Raw genomic sequence first — 17,251 nt, 5'->3', positions numbered from 1 at the left:
ATTATTGATAACCATTGAAACATTTTTTAATAACTTCACTTTATTTGTAAAACAGTTTGTTACTGAATTGTGTACCAAGTTAATAAACTTATTTCTTTATTTACTAATTTATTTACGCAGAAATCATCGAGAATGATAAACACAAGAATCAAATTTGCATTTTGAAAAATAAGCAGATTATTTTTCAAAATAAATTATAATTTTCATCGCATACAAAATCTTTTTAATCAAACAAGATGGTTGTGATTTTGACGATAAATAAATTAGGTGCCACCTAGTTAATTCTTGTGACACATATTTTAGCGAATATTTGTATGACTAAAAACTTTTTAGAATGAATATATTTTTTATAGAAATAGTAGATACTTGTAGCCCAACTAGGTACCTAATACTTAGTTGGGTTGGGCCTTAATGTTTAACTCATAATGATAGTAGGTCGGTAGGTACCTATTTCTTTCATTTACGAGTGATGGTTATTAATGAGAATTGACAAGTGTGTGTATTGTAAAAAATAGGTGACTTTAATAATGTTGCAAATAAACATATCTACTTACACAGTCGAAATTATCTGAAGTTTGATACTTACACAAAGCAAACTCATAGGTAAAGGACAGTACCCACGGATGCAGTACAGAGCAGTTAAACTATTTTCATTTACTACAAGTAAAGATAAGTTTTGAGTCGCTATATTAAAAACGTCGCATTGTGCCTTATCTCCGGTGGGAACTGGCCCTTATTTTCCTCTTTTTACCTATTACTTTTATCATTTTTACCTATATATTAAGTATAAAGCAAATGTGTAGGACCTTAATAAAATGCGTATTTTTTATTGGTTGTTTTCTTTTCCTTGATAATCAGGTATATACATACGTAAGTAGGTAGGTTCCAAATCCAGTTAATCCACTAACTCATAACGAAGGTATTTTTAAGGGAAAGTCATGGAAAAGTATATACTAATTGGCATAACGAAGAGAGAAGTGTCAGAAAGGAGACTCTGACTTCCAAAATTAAAGCAGTTGGATGTGCTTCTTAATCCATTATTTTTGAACTTGAATGTACCATCTTGCTTACCATTAGGCAAATATGTTCATAAATACCTACCTACTCATAATTTTCAATATATACCTACGAGTAGGTACCTAAGTACTTACTTAGTAAATTCGATTTTTCTTAACTAGATTACATATTTTCTTCTTCCCCCAGAGAGGAGCCCAGGATGCCATTATGACTACGATACTGGATTGAGTATTCAGGTTTTTAAGCTCACCTCCCATCATTTGATCTCCACGAACTTTTGCACCTAACTTGAGCTATATTCAATGGTAGTTACGCAATAGGTACACATTCAGTTGCTTGAATGTGCACTGTGCAGCTTTGCTTACGAAGTCTTTTCTCACCGTAAGATTTGGTAACAATCGAAATACCTACCAATGCAAGTAAAGCATGTAAGTATCTACCTAAGTAAATTGGGTACCAACTCAAAAGAGCTAGTAGAGTAACAACACCGCGGTAAAATTAGAACCTATGCCAGCTTGCGTATTATGCATTTTAATTCAAAGACCGACTTTCGACCACTGATACTCTGCCAAATTTTCATTTAACATTCATAGTTGCGGAGGGTTACGATAGGTGATAAGGCCCTGACTTGATATTGTCGCTATAACAAAAACTCCAATGGAAGAGCAAAGTGGAGCAACCCTAACCCATTACCTACTCGATTTTTATTGACTTAGTGACGAGGCCTGCCTAACCAAAAGAAATAAAGCATTTCTTTGCCTCTATGCTAAGGTGATTAAAAAGTGACTACAATTGTGTCACAGTGTCTGTCTGTCACTGTCAGTCAGTAGATTGTCAAAATCCCAGGTGATGTGATGAGGGTGTCGTGATTTCTAAAATAAAATTAATATAAAACAAACTTTAAAAACAGAAACATTGCAGCTATATAAAATTAAAAAGAGTTTATAAGCATGTGTAATTGTTAGTGTTAAAACAATGAAAAATATAACTAAAACAGTAGTTTATTTCGTTCAAAGTGCTAATTGATTGTGACGACGTGATTATCACAACTAAAAAAGACTAAAATGTTCCGTTCCTGTTGATTAGTCACTGCAAAAGTTTACTAACAACATGTTTCGGAGCCGTAGTTGGTTTGGAGCGGGCTGGGGCCGTCCAAAAAACCCTCATTCCCTAGAGAGATTGAAATATTTACATAATATACTGTGTAAGAATACAACAGTCTCTGAAAGTAACAGAGGCACTTTGGTTGAATCTTTAAGATGTATAGCCGAGATCCTGATATGGGGCGATCAAAACGACAGTTCGGTTTTCGAGTAAGTAACAATATTTGATAACTTTGTAGGTTTGTAGGTAATTGGGATACCTACTCGATAAATGTGCCCTTGATATAGTTTCGAATGCTTGAATGTCCTTGAATATTGCTTTTATACAAAAATGATACACTAGACTTACAAAAATTTTACTTTAGTATAGGACCACTCTATATTTACCCATGGATATTGTAAAAGTGACAAGTGAAACTAATAAGCTTGTGATTCTTGGACTAGCAACCTGTCACTATTTAAATTTCAATTCCATCATTAAGCTTTAGAGCTGAACATGGCTTTTCAGTCTTTTTGAGTCTGTTCACTCTCTATTTGCAAGGGATAAAGACTTTATTATATGTTTGAATTTTTATACATTCTTGTCATTACATGTCCTGTACGACAACCAATATTTTCATATTTCAAACATTTCATAAAATGATTATGACTTTTACAGTTTCTTCTTAGAAAAGAACATGCTGTCTTATTTCTTGAAGATTATGAGACAGAAATGTGGGGGCTCTTCATATGTGTGTGTGCAACTATTGCAGACACTTAACATTCTGTTTGAGAATATCAGAAATGAGACATCTCTGTGTAAGTCATTTTTATCTTTTGTTACTGCTGTTGTTTACTTACTTAATTTACTGACAGCTGTAGTGTGCCGACCTCTCTCTCGCTATAGTTTGTTAATGCTCTCGTTATGATGAAAAATGTAAAGAAACCATCACATGTAGGTGTTGCAATGTGTAACCGTGATTCTGTGACTTGACCACTTGTAAGGTTCAAATCTTCATTCTACATTCTAGTAAAATACCAGAAAGTAAAACTTCATTTTTTAGACAATGTTTATATTTTGTATGCATTTTCAGATTATTTGCTCAGTAACAACCATGTGAATTCCATAATAGTGCATAAATTTGATTTCTCTGATGAGGAGGTGATGGCGTATTACATATCATTCCTAAAGACATTGAGTTTAAAACTGAACAATCATACAATCCACTTCTTTTACAATGAGGTATGTGAAGTATTTTCTTCTGATTTCTTAAGTTTTATGAAGTGGCTACAGTATGTGCATCTTTTTTTTTTCTGAACTAAGTTAAATAACTAACAGAACTGATACCAAAATCAGGGTGCATAAAGTATGTATTATTTTACAAAATTATAAGATTATGCCTGCCTAACCCTACAGGAAAGAGGCTTGATGTGATTTTCAATAATGTGTTTGCCATGTTAAAAACAATGCCGCCACTTTATGTTCCCTAATTTTGGCATCACATCTGTAACAAGAAAGACTTCTTTAGAAGTATTATTTAATAATTTAAAACTAAGTAGTTTTACTATCAAATCAGGCAGTGCTGTAAAAATGTAAAGTAACTTTCTCATTACTTATTACATCTTGGCCAATGATGGTTTCACAATTTTAATTGCTCATTTTGATCTATTAAATTCTTGTTTCAATGGCATTGTAATAATTTGCAGCATACCAAAGACTTCCCCCTGTACACGGAGGCAATAAAATTCTTCAACCACTCGGAGTCAATGGTTCGGATTGCTGTCAGGACGCTCACACTTAATGTCTACAGAGTCCAGGATGCTAGCATGCTGAGGTTCATTAGAGACAGGTATCATACCTTAAATATGTATTATTATTATGTTAGCGCTATGTGGCACCAATAGAAAATAGAATAAGACCACTCCATTTCTTTTCCATAGATGTCGTAAAAGGCGACTAAGGGATAGGCATTTGATAAATTGCGATTTTTCTTTTAGGCGATAGGCTAGCAACGTGTTGCTATTTGAATCTCAAAGCTAAACAGCTGAATGTGGCCTTATTTAAATACACTGATATAGATAAATACTAATATACAAATTATTTGTTGGTCTAATTGACTATCTATTATAGTAATTGTCATTCAACTAGATGTAAGTGTTTATAAATAACAAATGATTAAAAGTGTTTTTTTTTTCAGAACTGCAGCACCCTACTTTAGCAATCTAGTATGGTTCATAGGAAAACACATTTTGGAGCTAGATGCGTGTGTGAGAAATGATGCCGAGTAAGTAGTACTTTACACACTTTGTATATTTGTGTATTATTAGGTTTGATTTTGAATAGGTATCTCATGCACCAAATAATTAACTCACCTTGAATGTTCTATTATTATCTGTTCGTGTCGGAAATTATAAGTGAAGTATTGATTTCCCTGCAATGTTTTTTTTACAAACATAAAGTAAGGCCTATATCCCCTGCGTGGTAGACAGAGTCAACAGCTTCGAAACGGCAGACAGGCCACGCTCCGCTCAGGCCAGCTGATTGGCATAATGATAGAATGGAGATTCAAATAGTTGCAGTTTGCTTGCCCATTGCCTAAAAGAAGAATCCCAAGTTTATAAGCCTTTCCCTTAGTTGCTTTTTATATTTTTATGTTTTAATTAAATGATAAATTCTTTTTTTTAAAGCCACCAGTCTCAACAAAAGCTTGATGACTTAGTAGCTGAACATCTGGACCATCTTCACTACATAAACGACATATTATGCCTCAACATACCCGACCTCAACGATGTTCTCACTGAGCATCTACTCCACAAGCTTCTAGTACCCCTGTACATTTATTCTTTGACCTCAGAATCTTTAAGACGACCGACATCATCCTCGCCGTACAACAGAGACCATTTACAAAGCATAGAGGTCATAACAAGAAATTTAGAAGCAATATTAAAGGGGAAAAATGCGGAAATGTCCCCTGGAAGAATGAATTTCCCAAGGAGAATGGAGTCGGAGGAAGAAAAGCCATCAGTTTCTTGCGTTGTTTCATTATTTTTGCTATCACAAGTATTCCTAATAATTACGCATGGTCCTATAGTGCACGCTTTAGCCTGGATCATATTACAATCTGATTTGTCAGTATTCGCAGATGGCGCTACGAAAATTTTAGAAATGTACCTGAGTAATACCAAATCGAGTGTTAAACTGGAATTTTCTAAACCTCAGTTGAGTTTGGAGAAGGCATTAGAGAGCACCTCTGGTCATGAAAGGGATTACACGACTCCGGAATTCAGCGGTGCCAAAGCGTTCGGTTATGACGATAAAGATACCGATCATTCAAGTTGTGATCTTGATCCCGAGTTGGTATCGACTTCTTTACCGTCCACATCTCACATAAGCGAGTCTTCTAGTGTTGTGAATGATTCCACCGAAGATTTAGTCACGCAAATGCATTCAGTCAGGAGTGGAATAATGTCGCCAAAAGAAAATATGCCCGATTCACCGTTACCTGACTCTGGTATCGAATCCAGTTCCAGTAAAGTTTCAGAACTGAATAATATAACGGATGAAGAAAAGCAGAAACTACTTGGTGCTATACCACCAGCGACAGAGAAGGTTATATCGTTAGAAAGTATTATAGAAAGAGAGAATAGAGAAATTGAAAAGAGGCCGTTTTTGAAAACGATTTTCGAATCTTTGGACTGCACAGAAAATGACTATAAGGCGTTATTCGCACTGTGTTTATTGTTTGCCTTGATCAACAATAAAGGTAAGAAGTTTTATTTAGATGAATGAGACATTTAACGATATTTTGCAATTAGATTTCGTTCTGTGTCTTTACTAAAAACTGATTTCTATTTCTTTGCTTGCCTTGGCCGTTAGTGGGTAAGATATAATTTTTAGTTACACTTAAAGTGAAAACTTTGTTGTAGACCTAGCTTAGATAAGTGGTTAAAAAATTTATGTTTGAATGAAACAAACATAATTTTTTTAACTACTACGCACATAGCAATCTCTAAAGATAAAAAGATTATCTTGTTTAAGTACATATCATAAAATTTATATCAACATCGAATTAAATGGAAACTAAAGCAATGACTGACATTTACTTTTAAAGGTAATAATGAATGGATTAGGTAATCTGAAATTTGGTAAAAAGGTTTTATTGTGCATTGATAAATAATTGATGTAATTATATAAAATACAATTAGGTGTATAACCGTAACATATACATAAAAATATGATTTTGTTATAGGTGTAAACACAGAATTGCTAGACACACTACTGTGTCCGGAAACGGAAATACCGAATACTCAGATAGAAGCGCCATCTAGTGACAGCGGTGAACAATCGACGCCTCAGTCTGGCAGAAGATATATGCACAGTTTCAACACGTTACTTATTGCCAAACTGATGGCGATCGCCAACTTGAGCTGTAGACCAGGTATAGTAAGATCTCCTATATAACCCACATGCCAAATTTCACATCTCTCGAGCAAGCAGTTTGGACTGTATGATAAATCAGTCAGTGTCCGCTTTTATATACATATTTAAAAAACTAGATTTTTTCCGCGGGAAATACCAATTGTTTTTTTTGTTTCTAGCGTCAAAAGTCCGTCTCGTGACGTTGGAGCTAAGCGTGACACTAGTGCGTATAGCCATGCAAGGCGCCACTGGTATCGCGGGCGCGCGCCATCTTGCGGCCGCCGAAGCTTTGCGCGGGCGCGCCGCCGCGTTAGCTAGAAACTTCTACAAGTGCGACGATATATTCTTGGACATGTTCGAAGACGAGTGAGTATTTTAAATTTAAATTACACAGCATTTTAAATTACTTTACGTTATCAGTAGGCATAGTACTGTGGTATGTGTATAAGGAGCCTGACTCCCATGCCACAGGGAAACCTTTAATGGGGTTCAGTGCAACTTTTATAAACACATACTGAATAACGGTATTTGCATGTTCTAATTTCTTTCTTTTAGGTATTGCGAAATGAGTAAACGACCTCTTAATGTGGAGTGGTTGTGTATGGACGCGGCGATACTGTTACCCCCAACTCGCACGCCTATGTCTGGCATCGCTTTTGCTAAAAGATTGCCTAGTGGAGAAGTGAGTATTTCGTATAACAGTACTAAGTATTTAAGCACTGTATATATTTTACTAGGTATGCAGCTAAACAGACAGACGTTTAAATGTAGGGTAGTGGTGAATGGATGCGGAGATTCTATTACTGCCCACCCGATATTTCAATAATACTTACCTACATAGTCCGTGAACCACACTCAAAGTTTTAGAATTATTTTCTTTTTTGTTCTCATTTATTAACCTTAGTTGTTTTTCTTTTGAATTGTATTTTTATTCACCAGATGGAAAAAGCCCGCCGTGCTATAAGAACCTTCTTTCTGATTCGGGATCTGTATCTCAAACTGACAGGAAAACCGGAAACACAATTGCCTTTGAGAAATCCCGCGTCATTCGTGCAAGTGGGAGATTCACTAGACTTAAGTAAGTGGTGTTTTATTTTGACACTATATTTTACTCTGGGGTTATGGTGTCATGAGAATTTTGAAAATCTTATATACCTACTTATTTGCAAATTTCAATTATTGATTTCGACTTTGTGCTGAAGATATATTTAATATGCCGTAGGTTAACAGGATATAGAAAAGTGTAAGTACCTAATAATGGCGTGTAAAAAAACTATACTTAAACAAAATGGCGTCACCAAGAATTCAAGATGGCGGACGCAAAATCTTTAAGTCATTACCGACCGTGTCGCTATTTTATTGTACTAAAAACATAATATGTAGCCCAGTTTGCGCTTTGCGTTTGAACATGATTCTGCATCAGATAATTCAGATTTTTACACGAAGCAACTTCCATCCGGCCTCCGCAACTTTTACAAGGGAATCCAACCTTTTCTGGATTATAGTTACACATCCAGTTGCCTGAACGTTTATCTTTTCTCCCGATGTTTTGTCTCACTCTAAAGTTAGGTAGGTTTTTTGATATTAGCATTCCCTTCCAGACGAATCGGATCTTATATCATGCGACATAATACAGAAGGATGGTACCTGGCAACACCGCTTCCTGGCGGTGGACAACATTCAGATAATTCTGGTTGAGCCCGAGAAACAAAAGATGGGGTGGGGCGTCGCGAAACTGGTCGGCAGCTTGCAGGACTTGGAAGTGAGCAGTTTTTTCGAAACTACATTTAACTTGTGGCGATAGATATAGCGTAACGTCACAATGAAAAAGCCAAATTTGTTGTGTTTTAACATTGATGCATATATGATACCTACAGCAAATGTTATCCGTTTTTGTTTGCGGATTGGCTGAAAGAGATCTCTTTTTGGGATAATTCCGCCGTTGCAATATTTTCGTAGTGTGCTTTTTCTTATACGAGTATTTTGATTTATGCAATTAAGTTCTAACAAAACATCCAACTCCTCAACATCGTAGCCGCGGTTCCCCAGGCATTACATAGGTATAGCTTTGACTGCCTGCTTCCCTTAGTGGCCTCTTATTTCATTCACATGAAGATATGAGTCATTCTTCTTCTACTTTACCCTACTAATACGACAGTACGACTATTATTATTACATTATTAAAAAAAGTAGGCAAAGTTCATAGGCAATAATTTTATTGACACGTGACTTGCAACCAGTATTATACAGCTTCTTATTTTTTAATAGATACAAGGCGACAAAGAGGACCCCCGATGCCTACACCTAACAATATATAAGCCACGCGTTGGTACCAACGGCGCGTTGCCGAGAACTGTGCTATTACGTGCCAAGTTCAAATTCGACGACCACATACGTAGTATGGCGGCTAAACAACGACTTACCAAGGTTAGTAACTCGCTAAATACTAATGTAATGAGGTAAAAAGTATCTGTGATCGTTTATCTAACAATATAAAGCCTCGTCGTCTATCTAACATTATAATGCCTCGTGGCTTGGAACTGTGCTTTTACGACCTGAATTCAAATTCGACGACCGCATAAAAAAAGCATAGCTGCTAAACAACGACTGACCGAAAAATCAAAAATATCAAATCAAATATTTTATTTTCTTTAAAATTTCAAGCAGTAAATACATAACATAGTTAAGGTTATGAGAGACTGGTGTCTAAAGTAAGCAGATGCTTGTTTCTCAGAAAACCAAGGTTAAATACAAATAAAGGAAAGAATAAAAGAGTATACTGAACCTCCGCCTAACAAGTCGAACGTCAGAACCAATGACGCGTTGCCAAAAACGCGTTGTTCAAGTTCGACAGCTCACATACGAAGCATGGTGGCTTTTCAGCGACTAAGGCGGCTTCAGGCGGTCGTTCAATAGGTGTTATCCTCACCACTCTGGAGAGGAGCCCTGGGTATGCCTTTGACCATGGATACTTGATTGGGTGAGTCAGGTTTTTACATGAAGCGACTCCCATCTGACCTCCGCAACCATTGTAGGTAAACCTAATCTAGGTCGTTCAATATGTATTACTACAATACAAATAAAAATGTGACAAAGCATGTCCTAGATATTCTACTTGCACGTCATTGAGTCAATGATAATACAATACTATGATTGTGATAAAAGATCTCTGTGTATTGTTATTAGAACATGCGTAAATATTGATACTCGTATGACGTTCTGTCTGCGTTGTGACCTTGTGAGAATCGAAATCGAATTGTAACATGGCATTCATACAAACCTACGTAAGAGATGCGAGTCCGAATCACATTCTTTATACAAATGGTTTTTTATAATTACTTTCTCTCGTGTTTGTTGCAAACCTGAACATATAAATGACTGCCGCTACGCTATAGCAAAGCGCTACGAGGCTGCCCTCATCCGATCTACGACACGTCGTATCGTCTACGACGCCGTATCACGAGTTTTCGACGGTTTTACCAAGCGAACTCTTGTTAAACAAAATAAAAATTGTTAAAATCATGAACGTTCTGATATACCACAGGCTTACAACTCTTTCAATTCAGGGTCGGACGAAATCGCGCCAAAAGAAGATGGCGCAGATCGGGCGACTGCTAGAAGTTTCCGGAGTGACCGCGCCCGCGCTGCAGCCGCGACATCGCCCGCTGTTCACGAGGCCCGGGTTCAGTGCCATCCGAAGATCTATAGGTACCTATAGCTTTAGGGTTCAGTACTAGTCTACTGAGGGGTTAGCTCAAGTTTTACTCAAGCGAACGAGTCGAGCATGTTATCGCGAATTTGTTTGTAATTTATGAGCGCCACCTAGTGGTAACGAGATGGCACTAATGCAATTCCATATAAATTCGCGTATACTCATTCGACGCGTTTGTTCGAGTAAAAATCGCACTAATCCCTCTGAACGCATAAGTTACTATACTGTTCTAACACCTGGAGGGTAAAGAAAGTAGTATATTTCATCATCTTAAAGTAAGTTCTGTATGCGTCCTCATATTTCGTGAGAGGACCACGGAGACCGACTTTGACCATGATCCTGAAATGCGTAAGTCAGGTTTTTACACGGAGCGACTCTCGTCTGACCTCCGTAACCTTGCAGAGACCCTTAACCACATTGAATCATGTTTACACCGACACGCACTTGGCCAGATTTTAGTTTATCTCTAGCTATATCCCACTCCTAGATCAACCCTGTAAGAAGTATTTTTCACTTTTAAACCAACTTGGTAGTTTTTTTACACATATTATTCTTTTTTAAGGTGGCGAAGAAGACGTCGAGCGAAGACTAAGAAGGCCGAGCGCACACATGCTGAAAGATGGCATCGTTGTATACAGAGAACGGACCACTAGCAGAGAAAGGTAACTAATATCATATTTTAACGTAAATACTTGTATTGTAAAGGTAAACTTATAAAGTCTATAAATTTAAAATAACGTTTAACATGACTGTGATAAACTCTTCTTCTGGTTCAGCATAATACGTAACCTAATAAGCATAAAGAGAAAATTCTATACCAAATAATATTTTGTATTTTGTTTGGATTTTTCTCTTGAACTAGATTATTCTTCGGGCCAAGCTTATTACGTAAGATAATTGTTTAAATGATGTTACAAGATGGCGCTGTGCGTCGCTGACAAAACACATGTCATGTTTAATTTAAAAACTTTATTGGTTTACCTTTAAAATACTTTAGTTTTAACGATAAAAAATGATATCGTTTGTAGTAATATATTGTAATTATTTGTAGTAATAGTAGTTCCACATATCAAGGAAAAAATAAATGGGGTAGGTTTAACTTATAATATGATGTTTGTCGTATTAATTAATGCAACATGGTTGAATATTATTTGACTAATAGCAAAAAACCCTTTCTCACTGATGGGAGTTGGACAGATATTAAAAAGATGTTTATTTATTAATATTTAATTATTTACAGTAGCGTATCCCGAACCAGCAGTACGCACGCTTCTCGCGACAGCTCGCCGCGCTCCCGCTCCGAAGACATTCCTTTAGAAGATATTAGGAGCAACTCCAAGACTGCCGTCAATGAACCGCCTCTTACACAGGTATTTATTGAAAATTATGTAATATATAGTGGGAATGAAGAAAATACACCGAATGCGAACGTTTCCATGCATGTCATAGTGTAGCTTTCTTTGAAAGTAAAATAAAATTTCTATGACAGCGTTCAAGATTTTGTTGTTAATAACAAAACTCTGTTGATTTTAAGTGTACATTACACTTGCATTATTTGCTCTGTGATGCAGTATTATTTTGAAATTCGAAAACGTATGGTGTTGACTTAAAATAACATTTCCTTTTTCCAATACAATAAACAACTCTATCGTTTAATAATTTTAGAACAATTTTGATCTTTACCATCATTCCAAAAAAGTTTGTTGTGGATTGCACCATATAGCTATAACGATAACCAGTCGATAATAATCTCAGTCGAATCTCCGGTTAAGCCCAAAATTTTGTTGCATAGTTAAAATATGTTACACACTACGGTTTCCGTTATTGGTACAGTGACAACAAGATTATATGCTATTTACACATATAATCTTGTTGTCACTGTACATCTATAGTACTATATATCTTAGTAAAAAGTATATTTTTGATTGTTTCACAGAGTCAACCCAGCACCTCAGCCCTGACACTGAAACCTACACTCTCTTCAGAGGAGACCTCATTTATATCGACGGACAAGCCTAGGCCGAAACGCAAGGGCTTGATAGAAACCATATGATACTAGCTAAAATATTCGCAAGAAAAGTAAGTGTGGAAAAACTATATAAAACTTCTGTGGTACGGCTACCATGGTTTATAAAAATATCAAATTAAATATTTGGACTATTTTCTCTTATGTATGGTTACTTGTAAAAGATTAAAAACCTCGCAGGGCTAGAAAGTAAAGATCATGGGCAACAATACATTTATAAGTTTTTACTGGCTGTTACATTATGTATACTTTTGTGACGACATCTCTACGTCACACGCCATCAGCCAATAACAAGAAAACATGCTGTGGCGTTAGCCAATAACAGCGAAGATTCATATTCGCGCAAGCGAAGTTTCTTCGGATTGGAGATTCTTTGCAGCGGCAACATAACTGCCAGCCTCGCGGAAGATCTTTTTCTCTCCCTTTGTGCCAGTCGAATCCGAAACATCACTCCCGCTATACTTTCATACAAACATTTACGTTAATTTTAATAAACTTTGTTGCGCGCGTTTCCCAATTCCCAGGCTGAACAAAGACTTGTCATGGCAGTTAGTACAATTAAACCTTGGTATATCGTTACGCAATTGATTGATTTATTCTTCATAAATCACAATCAACTGGTTGTTGATATTTTATAAGTAACCTCGTTATACGATTCTTGATATATTAAGTTGTTGTGGTGTACGGTGGATATCTGATTATTTTGACGCAGTGGTTGTTTTTGCTAAACTGGATTCCCGGGTTTGATTTCCGGTTAAGGTTATAATAGAAAATGTTTTTTTAATTATTGGCTTGGGACTTGGATAACTATTTGTTTATTGTTGAGTAGTATCCCTTAACATAAGTCTCTAACTGACTTCAATCTGTGTGATTTGTCCGGAATTTTTGTTTATTTTTTAGAAATCTATGGTTAATTTTTTTGAAATAAATGACTTTTCCCTACGTAATTAAAGAACTTCATGAATAATATTACCTTCGACTTATTGTATCAATAAAAGAAAAGAACAAAAAAATAAAGAACGTTTCTCAAACAAGTACTCCTATTTCCTGTGCCATTGTTTCTTAAGCAATATAATTTTTTATTTATAAAAATGTATAATTTATATTCAACCAATTTTAATTAAAATATTGCATTTGAAATAAAGACGATTTCAAAATAAAAATTCAAAATTATCCGCCTACACTATGTTCCATAGATCTTGCAAAAATACAATTAAGCACACAAAATTAATGACTTCTTTATCGATAAAAAAAATTAAAATATAGAATATTAATAAGTTTAGTTCTTTAGATAGTCGTAGTTAAATTTAAAGTATAATACTAATATTGTTGAAACGTATTTTTGTAAAACTAACTACATAGATCTCACGTAACGTCCGTATATTTATGTATGTGATTAGTTAATATAGATAATATTTAGATATTTACAGTCAACTGCAGAGAAACAAATATATAAATATAATTTAACATGACCACTGTTCATAAAAACAGAAACCTAAGTTTCAGGTTTTACTGCTCTTGACTGTAAAATGAAGTCATTTCATACGGAAATAAGCTATACGTTATAGTTATTGCTTTATTAAATTTTATTAAATTTAAAAATCGATCGCCTCAGGTTAGTCTAATAATGTTTTTATTGAATTACATAATGTCCAGGTACCTACATATTTTTAATTTTTGTGACAAAAAGAAGTTTCTTACATTTGCTGAATTATTAACAATATTGTTAACCGTTTGAAATTTCCGTATGTAATTTACTTCATTCGCTAAAGAAAATAACATTAATGTCATAAAAGTCTTATGTGGTTAACTTTTACCTGGATTTTTTTGATTGTGATATTTTTTTTTTTGTTATTTCTTACAGACTTCAAGGTAGGTAATAAAAACTTATTAAAAGTAATGTATTAACTTGAAAAGTCAGAGCAATTTGTTTTAAGATATCCTAACATATTTACTTAGTTTATTGAAAGCACAATGGTGGTTGTCTGAAATTTGTATATTTAATTGACTTAAGATTGGCAACCTTGCGATTCGGATGTGATATATTTGGTTTTTAATATATTTTTTCTATAAAACTTGTAAATCGACTGCATGATAACATAATCCAAAAAAGATTAAAAAAGCATAAAATCACGAGTGAGTGACGATAGCCGCAATTTATGTTGTGATTTTGTTTAACGTTTGCAATAATTAATGTATATTTTTGTTCAGAGACATATTATCTTAGGAGTTGAAATGGAATATATAACATGTTATATGTATGACAAAGTGTTTTTAATGTACCTCGATCTTGGGTAACTTTTTGATATAAATATATAATAGTAGACGAAACTGAAGTAGTCTTTCTCTATAATATAATTAAATGGTTCTTACAAAAAAATCAGGATTCGCTGTCAGTTTTAAAATGAAAGATGTTTTTCAACTATTTTTGTTCTAATTTATTTGATTAATCATCTGCTCCTATACACATGATATGCACCAATGCCTATAAATAATATAAACGATGAACAGTACTGGGTATGACATTAATTAATTATTTACAAAACATAATAAAATTATCAATATTACATCCCATTGCTCTTTATCATATTACATTATAAAACCTTATTAATATATATCAATAACATACAACTTCTTTGAGCGCTAATCTCCTTGTCAAAATAAAATATAAAGGAAACTGAGACACACATAAATTATCTTAAATTTCAATTAACACTTTAAACAACGTTAAAATCACAGTAATCATTATTTAACCATGAACATGTAACGCAGTACATTTTTTTAATCAAAATCAATTAATACATAGAGACTTCGATGTTACACGTAGCTAGGCTAATCATTTTAAAATCAATTCTACGCAATTTCAACTTATTTGCATTTTATATTTTAAAATGTACTCATTTTAATAAAACTCCCGTGCATTCGCGCATATTTATCATTGTCTAAATTAAAATACTTAATTTTAAAGGCAAAGTTGAAAGGAACTTGAAATAATTCCATTTACAATTAACATTATTAGTAACTTAATCGTAAACTATTAATATCTTGTGAACTTATTTAGTATTTTGGTCAGCGCAATTTATAATATACTTAATAATTTTAATAACTTATAACCACCTGCGTGACGTTCAGGAGCCGTTCATCAGACCAAAATATTTTTTTTTATTATACATGTAAAGATAAGGTACGGTTTCATGGCTTTCGCCACATTAAATTGCTGATATTCGATTGTGACATTAAACATTATATCTTACATTGTGTAATTAAACAACAGCTGCATATTAAAAATATGTATATCCGGAATTAATACTAAAGAATAATATGTACATACAGTTTTCCATGTTTTGATATCAACTTTTCCTTCAATTATCTTATTCCATTACTTGATATATATATAAGTGATTAATGTCTCTAATGAATATTTATTTTTGTAATTTTTACAATGTGACAAGGTGTAACGCTTCGGAAACATCTAAACAGCATTTAATAAGACAGCAATATCTTATGGTGGCTCAATTCATGCAAAGTTATTATTTTGTGTGACTGGAAGTTGATATCAAAACATAGCATTATTAGGCCCTGAAACATAAGGTTTTAGCCTATCAAATAAACTAATATGAATTTAAATACTATTTAGGAATCTGAAGCAACGTCGACACAAGCTTAATGGAAGCACGTATGCTGAAACTTTGTTTAAGAGTGAACTTTAAACCGTATTTAAATTAATATTACCATAGACAAATACAGTTAGTATGGAAAGCATTCTATTAAAAAAAAAACTTTAATCCGTAGTAGCAAACTATTATGGTCACTATAACTCTTTTTTAAGAAATTGGTAGAATTTTGGTGCACCTTGCGTAAATAATATTATATACTAATTTATATTGTTCAGTAGCCTATCGTTAACTCACAGCATTTTGAATTAATATTGGTGTCTCAGTTATGAGCGGTGAAGTGTGTCATTAATTTATATTTGTATAAAATCATCTATCTTAGATTACGTAAAGAAGCAGACGAATTTTCCTTCATAAAATACATATATCGATATCTCCCACCGATAATTTGTATGGTTAATATGAATTGGTAAATGAAAACTCGCCTGCTGATAGACAAAAATAAAGGAACCCTGTCACCAATTTATATGTGCGCTTGGATTTTATATATGCGAAATTAATTTCATTCGCTTTTCTGTAAGTTTAATTACAAAATAGTCTCAAAGAGAGAAGAATAATTTTTTTTTTAAACAAAATACATATTGATGAACAAATGCAAGGGTGATAATGTACTCGTATGTAATTTTATCTATTTCGTTAGTCACACAACACTGTTACACAAGCCAGTTATTCTAAACGAAGCTCATATTTTTCTTAACATCTATTTACGTTATGTACGACTATTATTTTATTCTCTTGTAAATAACACTCATTTTTTTATTTATATTGCTGTTAATTTTTTAATATTCAAATATTATATTTTGTATGAAAATTTTAAGTGTCAGAAAGAATAAATGATTGTTAGGAACTTATATTGACATGTCAGACTGTATTAAAAAGTATTGAAGAGTAAATAAAGTCTAATCCAATTTTGGAAATTATTGGTTTATGAATTGGTGATATTTACACATCAGCATTGTTCTGGAATGCATATTCTATCTCTTTATTTCTTAGTCGTGCAGAAAGATAAACGAGACAGTAGTTAAAAATGAGGCGAAACTTCAAATCTTAATTCGAAAATAATCAATAAGTAATTGACCATTCTTAGACTTAAATAATACAAAATAACTACATTAATTTGATTACAAAGGTATAATTGACAAAAACTAATCAAAAACTTTTACAATAGATAAGTAGGTATTAATAATCTGTTTCGTCTTATAGAAACTTAACTCGTAACGTATTCAAACACTTTATCTCAAAAAAGTGTATTTTATAAATATCGTACTCTAGTTAAAATCTGCAGATATATATTATAATTTATATTTCACTACTAATGGT

General features: G+C 33.8%; 1 protein-coding gene across 1 annotated transcript; it reads left to right on the top strand.

The window, feature by feature from the left end:
* Window positions 1-1,856: 1,856 nt before the first annotated feature.
* Window positions 1,857-16,750, top strand: LOC106142390 (protein CLEC16A homolog). Its single transcript, XM_013344133.2, has 16 exons — window positions 1,857-2,330; window positions 2,779-2,918; window positions 3,194-3,342; window positions 3,807-3,949; window positions 4,298-4,384; window positions 4,788-5,863; window positions 6,350-6,538; window positions 6,699-6,885; window positions 7,075-7,201; window positions 7,459-7,597; window positions 8,121-8,281; window positions 8,788-8,946; window positions 10,086-10,227; window positions 10,794-10,893; window positions 11,472-11,601; window positions 12,168-16,750. The coding sequence occupies exons 1-16, from the start codon at window positions 2,128-2,130 to the stop codon at window positions 12,282-12,284; spliced, it is 3,249 nt and encodes a 1,082-aa protein (XP_013199587.1). The 5' UTR covers window positions 1,857-2,127; the 3' UTR covers window positions 12,285-16,750.
* The last annotated feature ends 501 nt before the right edge of the window (window positions 16,751-17,251 follow it).

This window comes from Amyelois transitella, chromosome 12 (genome assembly GCF_032362555.1).
Source record: "Amyelois transitella isolate CPQ chromosome 12, ilAmyTran1.1, whole genome shotgun sequence".
Classification (NCBI taxonomy): domain Eukaryota; kingdom Metazoa; phylum Arthropoda; class Insecta; order Lepidoptera; family Pyralidae; genus Amyelois; species Amyelois transitella.
Note: the sequence above shows the minus strand (reverse complement) of the source record. Positions and strands in the feature narration are given on the sequence as shown.